Source organism: Phaethon lepturus, unplaced genomic scaffold (assembly GCF_000687285.1).
Source record: "Phaethon lepturus isolate BGI_N335 unplaced genomic scaffold, ASM68728v1 scaffold15010, whole genome shotgun sequence".
NCBI lineage: Eukaryota > Metazoa > Chordata > Aves > Phaethontiformes > Phaethontidae > Phaethon > Phaethon lepturus.
In genome coordinates this window covers 31,470-50,790 of record NW_010512826.1, presented here as the reverse complement: position 1 = coordinate 50,790, position 19,321 = coordinate 31,470, and the positions used below count along the sequence as shown (strand labels likewise).

General features: G+C 39.8%; 1 protein-coding gene across 1 annotated transcript in view; it reads right to left on the bottom strand.

The window, feature by feature from the left end:
• The window catches only part of ZNF827 (zinc finger protein 827), a 77,491-nt gene that overhangs the window by 32,777 nt on the left and 25,393 nt on the right, over positions 1 to 19,321 (bottom strand). Inside the window, 3 exon segments of the mRNA XM_010288403.1 lie at positions 251 to 308; positions 1,015 to 1,263; positions 13,646 to 13,879. Coding sequence (XP_010286705.1) covers positions 251 to 308; positions 1,015 to 1,263; positions 13,646 to 13,879 — 541 coding nt within the window.

Below are 19,321 nucleotides of genomic sequence, written 5' to 3'. Positions count from 1 at the left end.
TGATGTGTGAATACTTGATCAGAGGAGAACAGTAATTTTGACCCTGAGGCCTTCTGTCTCATGAACTCTAAGCAATCAGATCTATAGGTGTAATTTTTCAGATATAGGTTACATTACTCATGAAAATATCTTACACTTGTAGCATCAGGTCACATTTGCAGGAGACAGACGCATATGAGTTCACAAGGCAAAGTGAAGCAATACCATTTACATTTACTACAGCTTTGCAGATTAAATGGACTGTACTTACCTGGCTGTAGTTCTGATGGCGTTATCTTTATTGTGGTTGTGCTCTTTGCTCACCTTTTCTGCAGTGGAACATACATGGTTTTTTGTGATTAGCTTATATCGTATTTTCCCTATCAGGTTTTATTCAGCAGAACTATTTTAATGCTTTCTGACAATAGCATAATCCAGAGTAATTTAGGGTAAATGCTTACAGTATGATTAGAGAATGGGCATGATTTTATTTAAACTAGCACCCAACATATTGTTTCAACTTCATATTTCAGTGTTACTGTTCCATGCGAAGTATGCAACACAAGCATTCATTAAACACAGTTCTGGCATCCTTGCCTTTATGCAACAGCTGAGGTTCATCTTCTTTGCCCAGAGAAATGGACAGCATAGCCCCAAGAGCACTGCATGCTGCAGCCACTGACCACTTATGCCAGTAACTGCCATCTATAGGTTCCCTGATACTCCAAGGCCTGGATCAACTAGTTGTCATAAATTATTTAATTAGCTTTCAAAAATACAGGAGTTTAACTCCAGCTTTTCCAATTCAGTTCAGATATTGTGAACCTGACCTGACTGTCATGGTGCTCTAAAGTATATACTAACTATGGGGGACACTTGGCAAGGCTTTTGCGTTCCAAATGTGAGGGTAGAAGGGCTCTAACTCCTGTTATTTTTTAACTTTGGCAATCTCACACTTTCATAGCACCTTAATGGTTATACACAATGTCTTTTTGTTCTTTAAATTCAACTATCAACTATTTCTACTGCTTTTACCTGATAACTGGAAGAGCAGCTCAGATGCCATCTTCACTGATATATCTTGGCTGAATAGATTTCTTTCTGGGAGCACACGACCTTCTGGAGCCTTCTGTATGTGTTCACTAATGTCTCGCCCTAATAAAGTGCTGTAGCCAACATTTTGGCTGGGTTGGCTGGGTGACACTGAAGCCTGCGAATCGGGAATGTCAACTTCCATTGGTTCTTCCTTTATCTTTACCATCTGGGTTTCCTTGTAACTCTCAGCTGCAAGTATGTATTTAAAAAAATAAACAACCACCACAATTATTTAATTAGGCTACAATTTTTTAGAGTAGTCGAAGCAGGAATCACAATTACAAAGTTATAATTTGTATACCGTATCACTGCAAATAGTAAAGGAAGCAAGCAGCTGACTGCTACAGTATTCTTTTGGGGATTATAAATAGGAGCAATCTCTTGAAAATAATTTTTCAAACTAGAGAGCAGAAAACAGTTGCGTACTTGTAAATATGAGAGTTATATCACTTTCTATGAACACTGGGTGATCACACGCCAGTTAGTGAAGCTTTGTTTTTATTTATTAAATGAAGTTGCAACGACGCCAGCTCTCCAAAGGTGGGCACTGAAGACCTCTTACAGGCTCTAAATTACTCCTTATCAGCAGAAGTACCAGCACAGACAGAGAGTATTGGTATGGGGATAGGGGTGGAGGAGGAAACGTCATCTGCTCCTCCTCTACTCTCTTTCTCTTTTACGAAAAATTCCAGGCAACAATGTGAAGAACAAGTTTGTTTATCTGCATATGCTTTCAAGATGAGAGGAGTATTCTGGGGCCCATGGTTTTCTGAAGTCTGATTTTGTAACAAGCATAGATACTCCCTCATACATTACAAGATACAATAACCTCAACAACCAGTTTCCATAAGCCCATATCCTTCCCTCCTTGGCTTCCTCTCCAGTGTCCTACATCTAGCAAGCAAAATCATAGTCTAGAAGCCAATTTATAGTTCACTTTCTACACCTGAGACTCCCTGGATGTTGCTGAATGCTCTGGTTTGGCTGCTAGGTAAGTAGGTAAGGGATCATTTTTTTTCTTCAGAATAAAAGCTCTGAAATCTGAAAATCAAGGCTCCAAGGTAATTTGCCTAACACACCCCAAATACCTATACAGACCTTTTGATTCAGACTTTTTCCTGTGAAAAGAGAAGTTGAAGACCTGTAGAATTTATTGTCAATTTAGTTTCAGAGAAAGATGATGAGGGTTTTTTTTAATGGTTTTTATTCCAAGTGCTCCTGAAAGGACACTGGTATCATAACAGAACTGCCCAACTAGGTGTTGCCTCTACTGGCTGGATACTGACCCAGCACTCCAGAAACAGGCAGCCTAAGACAGGCAATATGCCTGTGAGAATATAGAAAATAAATAAATGCATGAACACAGTTAAATACCAGAAGGTATTACCATCCAGGTAAGGAATCTTCCCAACAAAAAAAATGTACATGGGATTTATTAATTTTTGTCAAAACCTGTAAACATACATCTGGTACTAGCCAAGATACTGAAAACCTTAAGGAAAATCTGCTTCCATTTCCTCAGGATTAGCACTGATGTGCCCTAAATTGTCGCCTACGTAGCCTCCACAGCTGGAGTCAAGGGAAAGCATGAGTTTGAACTGCTCAAATTTCATGAGCCAAAGGAGGAAAAGGCAACCCTAGCACCTAGCAAGAGAGGCCGTGGTAGAGGGTAGGGACAGGCATACTGCAGCACACAGCACCAGAAAAGCAGAGAGCTTAGATGCTGAGTGGATTAGGACCCAAGAGAGCAACCTGGCCCTTGTCCAGACTGGGGGCACGTCATCAGATCTCTGACCGTGGGCCAGCATGTTAACTGGTGCAGACAGGGGCTGGCCATCCTGATAGCATCAGGTCACACAATTAAGTTTCCTCACATGGATGTTTCCTTGTCATCTGTCAAATTTTGCTACTTAGAAGGCTCTGATATTAAAAATAAATAAATTAATACCAGTTTGTAAGAGAAAGCCCAAACAGTATTTTCTATTAACCTTGGGTCAGAGAGAAGAAAAAGGGGTGGGGAATCTACTACCTTCACTTGGTAAATTAATCTGTTGCTGCTCGCTCCGTTTTTCCCTTCTTAACTCACATATGATAGTGTCAGCCTCACAGATTTTATTCCAAGTGTGAATGTTTCAAACACCACCAGGTCTTTATGTTCTCATTGTAATATTGGGTAATTGTATCTCAGAGGCATCAAAACATGGTTTGGTCATCGCTGATAACATCCTCAAGCTAGTCAACTGGTTGCTATCATCTTGTAGTCTCTAGCCAAAGGTGAACAGAATCCCTTTAGCATGAAGGCATATATATTCCACCTAAAATTAAAGTGATATGTGTCACCAAGTCCTTTTTCATTCCCCTGGTTTCTCCCTCTCCCCACATTCCTGTTGTTGTTAAGTGGAGAAAAAGTGGCTTTGCTGCCTACAGCACTTAAAAAAAAAAAATTTTAAAAATTGAAACCAGAAGATAAAAGCCACTTGGATATTTTCCAGGAATGATTTACATGAAGTGCTTTCAATCTTTTCTTATGACATTTCTTGACCTTTAAAAGAAATGTATAAACATTGATAAAAATCTTTACCATCTACAACCCACCAGATACATTCCAGACTTTGGAAATTTTCATAGTGAATTCTCAACTGAAGACAGGTTAGAAATATCATATAATACCTTTTTTGTCCTGTTAAGCAGATTTTTTTTTTAAATTTTTATTTAAAGCTTCCATTAGCCTCTTACTATAAAATGACAGAACATTGCATCTGTGCCGAAAAGTGTAAAAATAGCATGCTGTGAATTGAAAGTGAACACAGAACAGCAAAGGAACAGCATCAGGTAACACTGTCAATCAAAAGCTCAGGTAACTCCGCAAACAAATGAGTTCTTCAGATGTCTGACAGACCGAGCTCTGCACCCAGCTGCCAAATTTAGGTGCAGAGACGAGCTGACCTTTGCTGCTCTCTCTGCTTTTAAAATATTCTTTCTATTTCTGTTCCTGCTCTACACAGTTTAATTCCCTGTCCTGTAAATGCTTTTGAATCAGACTGATACGACCCCAACTAAGGCAAGAGTCAAGCAGTACCGATGACCTTCTCTCCCTCACAATCAGCCAGCACTCAAATTGCCCTAACTAAATTTACATATTTGATCATTTCCCTTGACCTTTATCTTCCCAGCTGCACCCTTTTGATCTGACAGAATGCCCCTACCGAACATGAATCCTGTCTCACACTACGACTTCAGAAAGCAGAAGGCACACAGAAGACTGAAGGAGAGTCTCCATGATAGTTTTACAAGAGCTAACGAAAGGGAAACACAGTCAGTCTGTCCCACGAGCAGCAATCACAGGCATACAACCCAGCTGTGCTAGATCTCATGCTGGTGAAAGACTGTAATTTAGGTTGTGCCCATACCCATCTCACCATACAGGCTGTCAAACTGTAACTTCTTGAAGATTATTTTCTCTTCTGTGCTACAGAGAGTTCATCTGTGGAATAAGGTGATACCCCTTATTTCCTTACACAGGTATCTCACATGGTCATAGCGCAGCTGAAGTTTTCCAACTCAAGGACTGCTACACTGAGAGGTCTCCTGGTTCAAATAATTAAGACCATGACAGCTTTGTTTTTTTTCCACTTTTGCATTTCTCTTTTGAGTAGATGGGCTAGGTTAAATAAACTGCAATGTATCAGAATACAAAGTTAGTATACAAGAGTAATTTTCTTCATGCCAGATTTTTATAAAAGTACAGGCAACTAATTTCTAGCAAAAATCAGCTGGGGATAAAGACTCAAGTAGCTTTACAGTGTGGTAGAGTTCGCAGTCCCAAGGCAGGCAAAGAATAAAGTCAGGACCCTGAGTTTTAGGAAAGGAAACTTCCAATTCTTCAAGGAGTTAGTCAATAGAACCCCCTGAGAAACTGCCCTCAGGGACAAGGCTGGCAGGTCTGGAACAGAGCTGGCAGGTCTTTAAGGATGCCATAGAAGGATAGGATCCCGAAGTAGGAATCAGGAAGGGAAGGCAAGAGACAGCATGGCTGAGTGGAGACCTAGTGGTCAAACTGAAGGGCAGAAAGGAAATGCAGAGGCAGTGGAAGCAGGGACAGGTATCCTAGGAAGAGTACAGGGATGCTGCCCGGTTGTGTAGGGATGAGGTCAGGAAGGCCAAGGGGCAGCTGGAACTGAACTCGGCAAGGGATGCGAAGAATAATAAGAAGAGCTTCTACAAGCACGTCAGCCAGAAAAGGAAGGTCAAAGAAAGCGTACACACACACACACCCCCCCCACCCCAATGAACAAGACTGGCAGACTGGTAACAACAGATGAGGAGAAGGCTGAGGTGCTCACAAACTTTTTTACCTCAGTCTTCACTGGCAACCTCTCTTCCCACACCTCTCGAGTGCATGGACTGCAAGATCGGGACTGGGGGAGCAAAGTCCTTCCCACTGTAAGAAAGATCCAGTGTGTGACCACCTAAGGAACCTGAACATACATAAGTCTCTGGGACCTGATGAGATGCATGCCAGAGCCCTGAGGGAACTGTCTGATGTAGTTGCCAAGCCGCTCCCCATGATATTTGAAAAGTTATGGCAGTCAGGTGAAGTGCCTGGTGACAGGAAAAAGGGAAACATCGCACCCATTTTTAAAGAAGGTAGCAAGGAGGACCCTGGGAACTACCAACTTGTCAGCCTCACCTCTCTGCCTGGGAAGATGATGAAACAGATCCTCCTAGAATCTATGCTAAGGCACATGGAGGACAGGGAGGTGACTTGAGACAGCCAGCATGGCATCACCAAGGGCAAGTCCTGCCTGACCAACCTAGTGGCCTTCTGTGATGGACTGACAACATCAGTGGACAAGGGAAGAGCTATGGATGTCATCTATCAGGACTTCTGTAAGGCCTTCAACATGGTCCCCCACAACATCCTCCTTTCTAAATTGGAGAGATATGGATTTGATGGGTGGACTGCTCAGTGGATAAGGAATTGGTTGGATGGTTGCATCCAGAGGGTAGTGGTCAACAGCTCAATGTCTAGATGGACAATGTCTAGACAGGGAGATCTTACTGCAGCCTTCCAGTACTTCAAGGGGGCTTACAAGAAAAACGGGGACAGACTTTTTAGCAGGGCCTAAAAATCCTACCCCTTGATAGGACAAGGGGTAATGGTTTTAAACTAAAAGAGGGTAGATTTAGACTAGATACAAGGAAGAAATTTTTCACAACGAGGGTGATGAAACACGGGCACAGGTTGCCCAGAGAGGTAGTAGATGCCCCATCCCTGGAAACATTCCAGGTCAGGTTGGACGGGGCTCTGAGAAACCTGGTGTAGTTGAAGATGTCCCTGCTCATGGCAGGGGGGTTGGACTAGATGACCTTTAAAGGTCCTTTCCAATCCAAACTATTCTATAATTTGATGCAGCATCCACCTGCTCTAGAGGAGACACACTGAACATGGTCTTTTAATGCAGCACAGTCTGCTTTTCACTTCAAGACGAAAATCAAAATCAAGTGCACAGATTTAATAAAAAACACAAGCCATGTAGTAAATATTGCTTTTGCTGATACAATAGCTGTCCAATGACTTTCCATTGCTGAAATCAAATGAATGCTTGTTAAATCATTCATGCTTCCTCCCATCACTTTATTCAAAACTTTATCCTGGAACTATAATTCTAAGTTGCTCATATTTGCTGAAATGCACATCAGCTTTACAAATTAACTTTATGAATCAACTTAGAAAAGGAGGCCTTTCCCATATGTCTCATAAATTGGACTCATGTACTAGTTTTCACAATCAAGCAGTCAGGGGTAACCAGTAGGTCAACTTGTACCGACTTCAAAATCTTTCAGTATGGAGATTCAGGCATTTTGTTATGCTAATTGTTCTGATATGCTATAAACAAACACACCCTAAAACATCTTAAATAAAACCTCAGAGGCAGGGAACAGCTGGTGAGCCCTGAAGGTTCTGTTACAAAGACACAACAGGTAACATCTGACATTCCCTAGGGCACTGTGCTTGATGCTTTATTTTGCTAGTATTTTTTTCAAACTATTGTTTTATATAAGACAACGTCAATGGGACTTGAATCAATGGAATAGGATCCCGCATTAAAAAAAAATCATAATGTGGTTTGTATTTGTTAAAGTGGAACCTCCAAACTCTCGTGTTATAGAATTCTGCAACTACAGGCTTAGTTGCACAAAAATGCAAGTCAACAAAAAGCAAACTGATAGACTAATTTGAGTCATGATATGCAACTGCTGCTCCCACCATTTAAATGGTAGGATTACAGTGCTTACCTGAAAGACCCTACTTGCAGAACACAGCCAACTCCTCAAAATATAGATCAAGAAGAATTTGATAAAAAGTCTACACATGCAGTTAATTGTTATTTTACAACATATTCCAATCTATGCAAGTCTCCCAGTTCAAGAAAATTCTTGTCTATCATTTCTGCAGCAAGCTCTACCTTTGCAGAGAGCCTGGCTCCAGTTCTCCTGTCTTTACAAGCTGACTCTCCAAAGGCAAGGGGGACTGCAAGAGGCCCTTCTGCAAACACTGCGCATCCACAATCCCCTGACACTTTCAAAAAAATTGACATGCCCACTTTCCATAGCTTTGTGGCTCCTCCCAGCTGTCTGAACATCATCAAGGAATAGCAGTAAAGCAAAGGATCGGCGTGGTTGTTTAAACTCTTTAGTGATAATTCTTAATAAAATGAAATGAAATAAAAATAAAAATCTAGACGACCAAAAGAAGCACATGTGAACCACAGACATTGTCATTTCTTATTATTCCAAATTAGATAATCTTTTGAATTAACATGTTTTTCATTAAATATCAAGATTGCCCTGATATAGAAAAAAAGATGATGAATTGCAGTAACTTATAGCATAGCATCTACTGAATTAAAAGCTAGGCTCTGTTATAAGGTACTAGGTTCTTCTGTGATTTTTGTCATTTTGTGTGTTTTTTAAAGATCTATAGAGGAAAAAAAAACATAGACTTTGCAGACTTCCAATACTTCCCACCCTATACTTCTCCTGTGAATGGGCAGTATTTTTTCATATTTTTCCTTCTTTTGAGTTTAGACAGCAGTGTTGACATTAAACATGTGAAAACCCATCAATAGGTAAGAATCCATTACTATTTGAGTTCTTTTGGGATTATGTTATTATGCAGATGTCACGGAAAAGCTTATTAAACTGAGTGAACATACCATGGCCTGATACGAATTTCATGTAGTACAGCATTGTCAGGAGAGTATCAAAATCTTGAAAAAAAATCTGGAACCTGACACATTGGAATAATAAATCTAGCTACCTAGAAACTTGTATCTTTTTCTATACTGTAACTAAAATACAGCTACACTCTAACCATTCACAATCAATTTCACATTTCTGTTGGTTAAAAAAAACCAAACGAACAACAAAAACCACTTGACTAGTAATAGAATTTAATCTGGTGATGTGACTTGCCATCTTTCTAGTTCCCATCAAGAGAAAGTCTTATTTTGGGTCATACACTTCCCCGTTTCTACAGAAGCGCCTGCTGCTGCCCAGAGCTTTCGAATGAGCTATTTAGAGACCAAGGAACAAAAGACTTCCCTGTACTTTCACTCCTCTGCCCATTATCAAGGCTCTCTAAGCAGGGATGCAAGCACTCTTGACAGCTCCCCCACAATCTAGGTACGGAGACTCTTACGAGGTCCTGACAACAGCTATCTCCAAAGACAGCAGCCTAGCTCCATGCAAGTGCTTCCCCGAACAGTCCCTGGAGTTGTGAAAAAGAAATATATGGGAAGGTTAGTTTCTCTGTGCCCCACCTCACCCAAAGAATGTAGTAATGTACCTTTTCTTCACCATAGTAATAATAAACGAAAAGACTAACCCACCAAACCTGGAAAGATTTTGTGACTGCTAAGAATAATAGCTTACTAGCCATGGACTTGTTTTTGTTGTCAATTCACATTGCTGATGACAGCCAAGCATCTAAAGCCACCCAAGCCTTAAAATGAGGTAAATCTGACACCAGCTGTCCAGCCACAGGACACACACATAGATAGCACATAGTTTGGAAACTTTTAAAACTGATACTGCTGTTTAGTTCCTCTGGAAGTCTGTGCTATTGTGACCAGACTGGTTTTGGTATGAGCTAATTTAAAGCCTTCTCAGATAGTCCTTCACCTCGCTGTGCCCTAACGCACTATGTCCCATTTTTAGAATGGGGGTAGCATTGAGGTGTTCTGGCCTTCATCTTATGCTAGAATTGTACTATCATTCTTTCTTCTTTTTCTTCCTCTTTTTAAATAGAAATTCTAATCCATGTGGTTTCAGTTAAATGTAAGATACAGTGTCAAAAAATTAACTACAAGGTACAAAATAGGAAATTAGCATAAACAATTTCAAGTGGCTAAGGACCTAATCAAAAAACGAAAAAACCTACACCAAACCCCCACAATAATGAGAATAACCAGTTGTGCTGAAAGAGGAATTGTCATATAATTAGGTGATAATAGAGTTGATCAAGAACGTTTTTGGAATCAATTGTACGCAACATTTTACTTCGTGATCTTGGCACAAAAAGTAAGTATGCAGTAATTGCACCTGCCGATAACTCAAAATTATGACACACTATTGGTACTGCGGAATTGGTGTATCACAAGAAGCACTGTGCAACCCGAGGACTGAAGTTCAAAAAATCCAAAGGAAATGAAAATAGTAAAAAGGTCATGCATTTGCTAGTGATAACAAGCGTATATGCAATACATGGGGAACTGATCCACTGAGAAGAGAGAAGAGAAAACAACCTAAGTTACTAGCGAACTGCAAAATGACTACATTTCACAAATAAGATATAGTTGAAATAAAGGCAAATGTGATTCAGACAACATTTCTAGGAAAGATGAGGGCATACTAATGTTATAGTTCAAGGCAGCAGGGTAAAATATTACTTATAAAATGCTAGGACCTGGAATAGATTTTATACACCTCCAGCTATGCATTCATTTTTGGACAAGGTGGCAAAACACTGTATGCTTCTGAAAGATAATACATGCCCAAAACATACTAGCAGCGTGACTATTTAAACAGAAAATGAGTTTTTAGCCTCAAACATTCGCATGTAAATGCAAACATCTATTTTAAATTTCAGTCTCCTCTGAAATCTACCTTTCTATTTACAAGGCCGAGTGCATAAAACTGACCAGGGATCACTGGGTACACCACTTAATTAAACACGTTGACAAATAAATTAGCTTTTCCATGAAAGAGAATTGGTAAGAATGTTGAAAGCTGGTCCAGGTGTATTTGAAATACATTACTTACAAAAAATGTAAGTGACTTTGTGCAACATTTAACAGGAATTTAAAATCTTGTAGGGATGGCACCCTTACAAACAGAGATGAGAGCTATTTGCCCCACTCCACTATCTCCTCAAATCTGTTTGCTTACCACTGGATCTAGTCTCCAGTCAAGACTTAGTAATGGACAGAATTCACAGCTCATCTTTGTACGTTCATATAAATCATGGTAGTGATTTTATGTTCTTCTGTAAAATGTAGGTTGAAAGTCTGCACTGAGGCTCAAACTTTGCCTTGTTAACCCCCAAATACCACTTATTCCAAATGGGGGGCATTTCATTTATTTTTAAATAGTAGATCAGTAATTAGGAAGTTTTTTCTTGACTATCTGGATGGAAATGAGGTCTGCCTAGACATGCCCAAAAGACATCAGCCCCTTAGCTTGAATAATTCTTTGGAAGAAGTATGACTAGGTATCAAGTGACTAGGTGTCACACTTGTGAACTGTGAGGCAGAAGACCTGAATCCAAGTGGGACACAGTGGAGAAAAAAACTGGTATAAAAGGCCATAGCATCTCCAGATAAGGTCCAGCTCCGCCAAATATGCAGGATAAGGGCCTGATCTTAAGCACTGGTTGTGTGCTGCTAGAAGCATGCTGACAAGTCCCTCCATTACAGTGGCTAGTGATTTGCAGTAAGTCTCTCACAGTATGCACCAGCCCAAACTAGGCTCCAGAGCTGGAAAGGCCTTCCACTACACTGTACAAGCTCAGCCAAGAGCTAGCCACACAGCATCTCTGTTTGGGAAAAGAGATTTCCCAGTGAAAAATATAAACCAGTGTATCCTTCACATCAAAGGAGACAGCAAGATCAATGCCTAAATCCCAAGAGGCTCCCATGAGGCTGCAACAATCAGCAATATTATTGCTCAGGGGATAACAAGAAGCATGTATATCAGGAATGCAGAAAGCAAAATAGTATTATGTCGGAAATGCCTTGCTGAATTTGCATGCAGTGCAGGTTTTGGTAATTAGTAATACACAGAGAAAAGTGAAAATAACAAAGCAAGGATGTAATCCATTCAGTCTTTACCAAGAATATATAGAGTCCGGAAGGCCCTGACTTAAACCCAATTATATAATAAATCTAATAAGGGCACTTGACTGAAGGTTTCCCACTGACAGTAGCACTTCCACACATACTCATTCCTGTCCTTCCCCCGCTCCCCCCGCCCCGCCTGCCTCCTGTACCAGGAAAAAAGGAGGAAGTTTGTTCTTATTTTCACTTTATTCTGAAAAAGTGGCTTAAAAGTTCTAAATCACCAAAAACAGAGTGAAGAATTGCTTAAGAAAATCTGCATTCTACCAGATAAAGTAAACATTAAAAAAACCCTAAAGAGGCTATTGATCTTAGACATTCCTCTTATATTTGTCCTCCGTTAAACTGTATCTCAGTGTTTTCCTCCTTTACAGTTTCTGTCTTAGACGGTAATTCAGAAAAGTGCAGGTCAAAAACAGTGTATTTGATAAACTTGGTATAACCCCACCCACTGGCTGATTCAGGAATACCAACTGCCACCAATACCGACTGAGTAAATCCTACAGTAATTCTTTATCTTCTAATCTACGGATTAACCAAAAAGACCACTATCAGCAAAACCTGCTCAATTGCTAAGAGATAAGAAGAGAAATGTTAAACTACTGTATTTCTTACTACAACCTTTCAAAACTGGGAGTTCCCAACCGAAGTGACTGAAAACTTGTCTGAGATTTCACTCATAAAACCACATATTTAAGGCACAAATATCCTAATGTAATAGTCTGTAATAAAACTATTTAAACACAGCCTGTTAGTGCTGAATTCAGGTTTCACAATCAAGAATCCTAGTGTCTCTGAAGTACTTGAGAAATCATTAAGCTACGGAGATCTTTCTTTATGAAAATATATATATTTATATGCACCAAGAAAAGATAAAGTCATAGGTTAACGTTCATTAGGCTGTAAAGTTCTGTTACCAAAACACTATACTCAAACCAGTTATCAGCAGAAACCGTGCGCTATAATCAATAACCAAATGTTTAGTATTTGGGAGTCTGTGAAAAATTGGGAAACTTCTGCTCTGATCAACTTTTGCACCTGGGAAGCACTTTTTGCACCATTAACACGGAAGGCTTGCAGATCAATGATCCAAATTCTTCTGCAAATTAAAGTATGCAGGTTTGAACAGGAATGAATTAATTACACGTTAGAATTTATGGGGGAGATACTAGTCAGTTAAAGTCTTTCAGGTACAAATTAGAGCTCAAGTTCAATGTTGACAGTATCCAATCGAGCCAAATAATTTCAGATAGGTTTGGCAGGGATTTCAGAAGTTACTAAACTTGTAAGCATTTCCACTGTCACCTACCATATGACTTTGACTTAAGAAAATAAGTCTTGTCCAGTTTTGGAGGAGACTTAAAAACTAACTGATCCAGTTTAGGTGCAGAAGTATGAAACCCAGCTTCCCTGACTGACTTTCACGTCTCAGTCCTAAAAATTGAAGTCTATTAGAAGTTCAAAGCCTTTTTGTCATTCACTTAACCTGTTTCCAGCAGGGAGAATTCACCCCTTTTGCTTTCCCTTAAAGTTAAACCTCAATTCTGACAGTTAAGACAAAGCATAATTAGCAGAAGATACATTTTTAATTGACTCCCTCCAGCTGTAACAGTACGTATGTGTATACACATGCATACTGTCTACTTGACTGGCAGAAGTATGTATCACTAATGCAATGTAGGGAAGTTCAAGTGGTCCCCCTAACAGCAGAAAGCTGGCTCACTTCACATTATTTTTTTAACAGTGTATCTTATAATTCTGAGTACAAGATACCATCAGAAAAAATAAAAGGCTTTAAAAGTCATCATTTATAATGCTATATCAGGTACAGTTCAGTACAGACACACATTCTTATGATGTTAATGAAGTGACATGTGAATAAATTGGTATTAACATGTTTTGGTACATTTTAAAAATGACAACACCTAAAAGCTTTAAGGCATCATTTCTTTTGACTTATCCCATAGTCATTAATTTGAAAACCAGAGCACAGATAATTGGATACTATGGCGACAGACCAAACTGAGATGTCTTATGTACATGAATCTGTGTAGACAGACCTTTTCAATTGTTCCTCCACTTGCTACTAAAGCTACATATTCCTTCTGCAAGGCAACTCTGCTAGTATACATGAAAAAAAATTAAGAAGTTGAATATTATTAAGTATCTACCTGAGAGCTTCATGAGGAGTTCAGATGCTGCCTTGACTGACATGTCCTGCCTCATTACATTTGCCTGTGCTTCCTGTGGCTTGAGTTTCTCCTCAGGGATGTTTGTAGCTGAGGGTTCGGATTCCTGGCTGAACACATAGCTGGACTGAGGTAAGGCTGAACTTGCAGCCTCTTCATCCTTAGGCTCCTCTTTCACTTTAAATTTAGGAGTCAAGGGCTCTTTTTGATTTGCAGCTGTCAAGAGAAGGAAAGAAGTGAGACTTAATGAGGTATGCAATATATAATATAAATATGTATATAAAAATACATATATAATCATAGAGCACCTAGTAACAGGAAGAAACCATAACCTGAGAAATGCTAGAGCAGGTGGCACTGGAAGCAAGCATGTCAAACAGTATTCAAAGATGCTTCAAGAGGTAAACAAACTTCTGCATGTTTTGTACAAAGGGACAGTTTTGAAACACAAAAACTGCACGTACCAGAGCTCAAGAAACCATCCTTCTCTTTTTTGCCCCATTCCTCCTAAAAGCATTCCCCTGGTCAGTGGTTTGTAGGTATTCTACAGGCTTAACACTAGTTTAAAACATCATTTCGCATAAGGGCAAATTTGGTAAAGCCCATGGGTACTACAAGAACATCCTGTTCTTAAGAGAATGGAAAAGAGGCAAGAGACAAAGAGTGGAAAGGTGAGAAACCTAAGAGGGGAGTAAAAGGGAAAAGAATAGCAAATTCTTAGGTCCTGGAAGTTGGTATTTGTTAAGAAAGAGAACATAGGGATTTTCAGGAGACAGCTCTGCACTGGAAGATGCTGTTAGAGCACTGTTCCAGGTTCCACATCCATAAAAAAAGAGAGCAAGTTTAAAATAATCCTTTCAAATACTCCTTGTAAGCAACTGCGTAGTCTCAGAGAAGGGTACAGAGACCTTGGGGCTGCTTAAAATCTACACACTGAAAAATGTTGTTCTTGAACGGTCTTTCTGATACCCCTTGACAGCAGTAGATCCTTTGCACTGCGTTTGGTTGAAGGGGTAAACCCAAGAATGCCTCTTAAACAATACTTCCAAACTGAAGCAATATAAATTCACAGCAGACTGTGTGACAAACAGGAGGCTAAAGAAGTTGCACTATTTTTCAGCAGTTCTTCTTACAATTCTTTGTTTGACCAGTAAGAGATACTTCCTTCCCTGTCTCTTAAGGGCTTTTTCTTGTTCAAAATTTCACTTTAAACTCCCAGTAACACACAGCACATGACTTGTTCAGTGCCCCAAACTTTGATGAGTTTACACCTTTCTTGCCTCTCCAAACCTCTGTCTCCACAAATATGAAACAGAGCATCATCCCAGTTTTATCTTTCTAGGCTCGCTCACTATTTACCTCACTACCTCTCCTACATACTTTCCTCCTTCCACGTGACAATCCCCTGCCTACCCTCATCACTCTTGCAGATGGGCTCTGTCAAATCTCACTTGGACCACATAAGAAGGATGTACCCCGCCAGCCCTTGCACAGGCTGCAGCAGGGCATTAGAGGCCAACGTGTGTTGCCTGCTGCAGACAGCTGTTTGTTTTACAGACCCATTACATGAACAGGAAAAGCTGAGGAAGTAGCGTATCACAGGGATGGTAATACCCAGCTGAAGGGGCAGGGTGCTAACAGGTCAAAAACAACGCAACAAAATCTGGCAACATTCACCTGTTTAAGCCCTTGGTCTACTTTCTCCTCCACTGTGTCTTACCTACTCTCCAGCTCCTCATTTTCCTGGCTTATTTCCTCAGATACTCTCCTTCTACTCTCCCAAAATCCAACTCCTAGAGAATCTGAATTCCTGCATCCCATTGTGAAGTGCTCATCATCTCCCAGAGACCTCAACCCTAAAATACGGGGTACAATAGCCTTCTTTATCTCAGACAGACACTTCCATTTGCTACTTTCAGCTTTGTTCATTTTCACACGGTCCATTGTTTTGTGGTTTTCTTTGTGTTCAGTGTTTTTCTGTTTGTTTGGTTTTTTTGTTTTGTTTGGTTGGTTTTGGGGTTTTTTTACTTTTTTTAAAGCTACTACGTTACCCTGTAACACAACACTTAAATCTTTTCAGTTTATATTCCAAGGTTGTTTGATTTTTCTCCTTTCTTATTGGTTGGCAAGCCACGACACCAAAGAACAAGATTAAAGCAAAGTGGCATAAACAGTGTACACATAAGCAGCATGTACATACACATTGGTGTTGAAAGTATTCACTACTTCAGAAATTAAATTACCTTATATGTGTAATTTTTAATATGACCTATAAGCACTTTTACCAGTATTAGGAATTGTTTTTTCCTTTTTTTAAAAAAGGAGCAAAAGCAGAAATATGAAACATCAAAGCAAGCTTTAATTCATAAAAATACAGTTTAAGGCTCTTAATCTAATCTTAACTTTACCAAGGTACTTGGGGGAAGGGAAAAAAAAAAAAAATCCATCTTCTTTATCCAGGTCTACATTCTTCTAGCTCAGTCTATTCTAGGGTTTGACCCGGAGTGATGAATGGTCACACAAAAGACCCAAACCTTCTATGCCACACTACCATCTGCATTCCTTCTCTTTTAAAACATGCCACTCTAGCTGCTACTGATATGAAAAATAGCCCCACCAGGAGCTGAGTGCAACTGTTAGAGAGCATTCTGCCTGGACTTCCAGAAAACGTGGAGAAGAAAAATCTTTTGAATTTATTCATTTCAAGAAGTTACTAATTCAAATTGTCCCAGAAAATAAAGGAAACATGAGCCTGAGCAAAGAGGTAAAGATGACCCACTGAGAAAAACCATTAACTTGTGAAGCCAGCTATGTTTCTGCCCATGAAGCAGGGCAGAAAATGAACCAGGCAGAGGAAGCACTACAGATCAGGCCAGCATATGCTTTTAGCATTTAAAGTACGGAGGTGTTATTAAACTCATATGCATACATCAGTGTAAGTTCGCAACCAATTGCACTGTGGTCCATTAAAAACCAGGTTAAGAACAATCTATACATCCAAAACATCCAGACACAAATAGAATCACTGTAGCAGAATTCACAGAATATCCTAATATAAACTAGGAACTTTTTCCAAAGTCAAGTGCTACACTATGCAGTAGCAGATGCCTTATGGATTTCCCTACCACAAGGAGGAGGATCAAAGGGGGAGCATATGGAAGAAATTAGCACTTATTAAACCCTCTTATCATCAAACCAAAACTCAGCAGCCAATTTGACCCAATCGATGGGCCGGTGTCAAGTGGTACCTCTATGCTTTTCATCGTAGGGTGTTCTCAAACTCTACTGAGATGAAGCAAAGCTCTAACAGCTCAGAGAACAAAAAATTAAATGTAGTTCACCTCAGAGTTTAAATAGTTTCATGGTAGTGACACACCCAGAATTACCTGAACAGGGCATCCATCAAGTTTCTCTCCTTTCCTATGTCTCACTTTCCCTTTCTCTCCCTTCCCCATACATTAGTGCTCCTACTGTGGCAGCACACACTGCTGTAAGCCACTGCTCCCTCACACTTCTGAGCTGCCACCTGGGCTAACAATGCTAAAACTATGTCGACGACAAATCTACCAGCACAACATCATCCATAATCTAAATGAGCTCTTCACGAGATCTGCATACTCAGTTTGTCCCTGCCTGTCTACAAGACATCACCCATGAGAAATATAAAACATGGTCAGGGTCCCAAATCCAGAGGAAGTACTGAAGATGTGCATTTAGCAGCATTACATGAAGGCGAAAAGAAACCCAGAGTATTGTTCCTACCTATGTTGCTGGTTCTACCTACTCTAGCTTCTTTGTTTTGGACAGAAGATAGAATTAATAAATTAGGAAAAAAGTAGGGGTTTATTTCTTTAATTAACTGACAACATATTCCTTGAACTGACTGCACTTTCCAAAAATCAAGTATTTTAATTGTGGAAAAATCAGAAAAGTAGAAGAGTTACTTACCTCATTTTTCTTCCCCTTAGAAAACAAAACCAAATAAAATCAGACTGTTGGGTTGGTTTCAACCCAGTTGCTTCAATTAATGGGGCTTTTACTCTTTCTTGAAATACGCTAAAGCAGATTCCAATGTAAATGAAGCCCAAATAGAAGGACAAATAAAAAAGGGAGAGGTTGTCTAGTCTATCAGATCCATACACTAGAACTAGAGAAAAATACAACACACAAAACTGAAAAACAAAGAACTCCAAAACCAACAAAAATCCCCACCACTCTTGCCTCTGTCCCATCTTGGATCCACAATTATGGGCAAAATTGCTAACATGTGGGAAACACCAACTATGATGCATCCACTAGTCATATTAGGGAACAATAAACAGATATGAGAAAAAACACTGCAAATAAGGCAAATAAAAGTTGACTGAGACCAGTTTTTAAAAAATCCTAGGACTGAGGAATCTTTTAAAAATTAGAACTAGACAAGGATTAAAAAGATGATGTTGAGATTTATTAAAATATATTTGAACTACAAAATCATTACTCCTGAGAAGGAATAACATCTTCTAGCTACATACATAAATAGATACACATATACTTAATTTGTATTTAATTTACATTCATTCTGAACTGCAATGAGAACAGACTGAAAGATGTGTTGCCTGCAGACTGAATCAAAAAATCCCATCAATTTAATTTTGAAATACACAGGGAGGGAAAAAAAACCCAAACCACCACCACAAAACCCACACAGCAAACGCAACCAACAGGCAGCAGTCTCTCAAGTAGGGTTGATAATCCTCCATTTGTTACATTCCATGTCCAGAAAAAAAACAGATCAAAGAAGATTCCAGACTGCTGATTTTTATCTTCCTGGCAACTGGAATAATTTGATCCATTTGGCAAAAGTAGATGATGAAAGTTATAATGCTTTCCTCAAACTGCCAAAATGCCACAAGAAAAGCTTTGGGCATCTGCCATTAATCTGAAATGCTGATAGAAGCTGCTAACTGCATCAGTCCACTTACAAGGATTTCCAAATGCTCAAAATGTTTATAATTGAAAGAGAAAAATGGGCTGATTACTTCAAGCCAAGTTCAATGTTGCAAGTCACAGTCAGCAAGGAGTTGGCCACCATTCTATCTGTCTGAGCAAAGAACATGAGAAAGAAAAAAGAATCCACAACAAAAATGCTACCACATAAGGGGCCAAGAGAAAAAGCATCTACAGAGTCTGGGTCGAAAGGAACTGTGATGAAAATGCCACAGTACACTGCTGCACCATCATATTATTTTACACGTGATGCCTGACTACAGCTACAAAGATGAGAGAGAGAAAAAGCCAGTCATGGCTGAGGGAAAAGGGGAAAGGCACCGCAAATTGAATTGGTCTCCTTGACACCTTGCAGGAAAAGCTCCCCATGTGATTATCCTCAGAGCCACCATGGCAAGAGAATCGTGGCATGACTTCTATGTGAGGAAGAAAGGACAGTGTTTTATCCAGGTCCTATTGGAGCTAGAGCATCTGGATGACGCAGGGAGCCTTCTGTTCCAGGTGGTAAGCTGTGAGCTGCAGTGGTTAAAAGAAACTGAAGACCTTTGACAGATCAGTTCCACAGTATTTGGAAGACACATTTCCCTGACACTGGGCATCACCATCCTGAAGGCAGCTGTGGTCAATAAAGCTTATGACTTGAGTCTTCTACTAATTTTGCTCTAG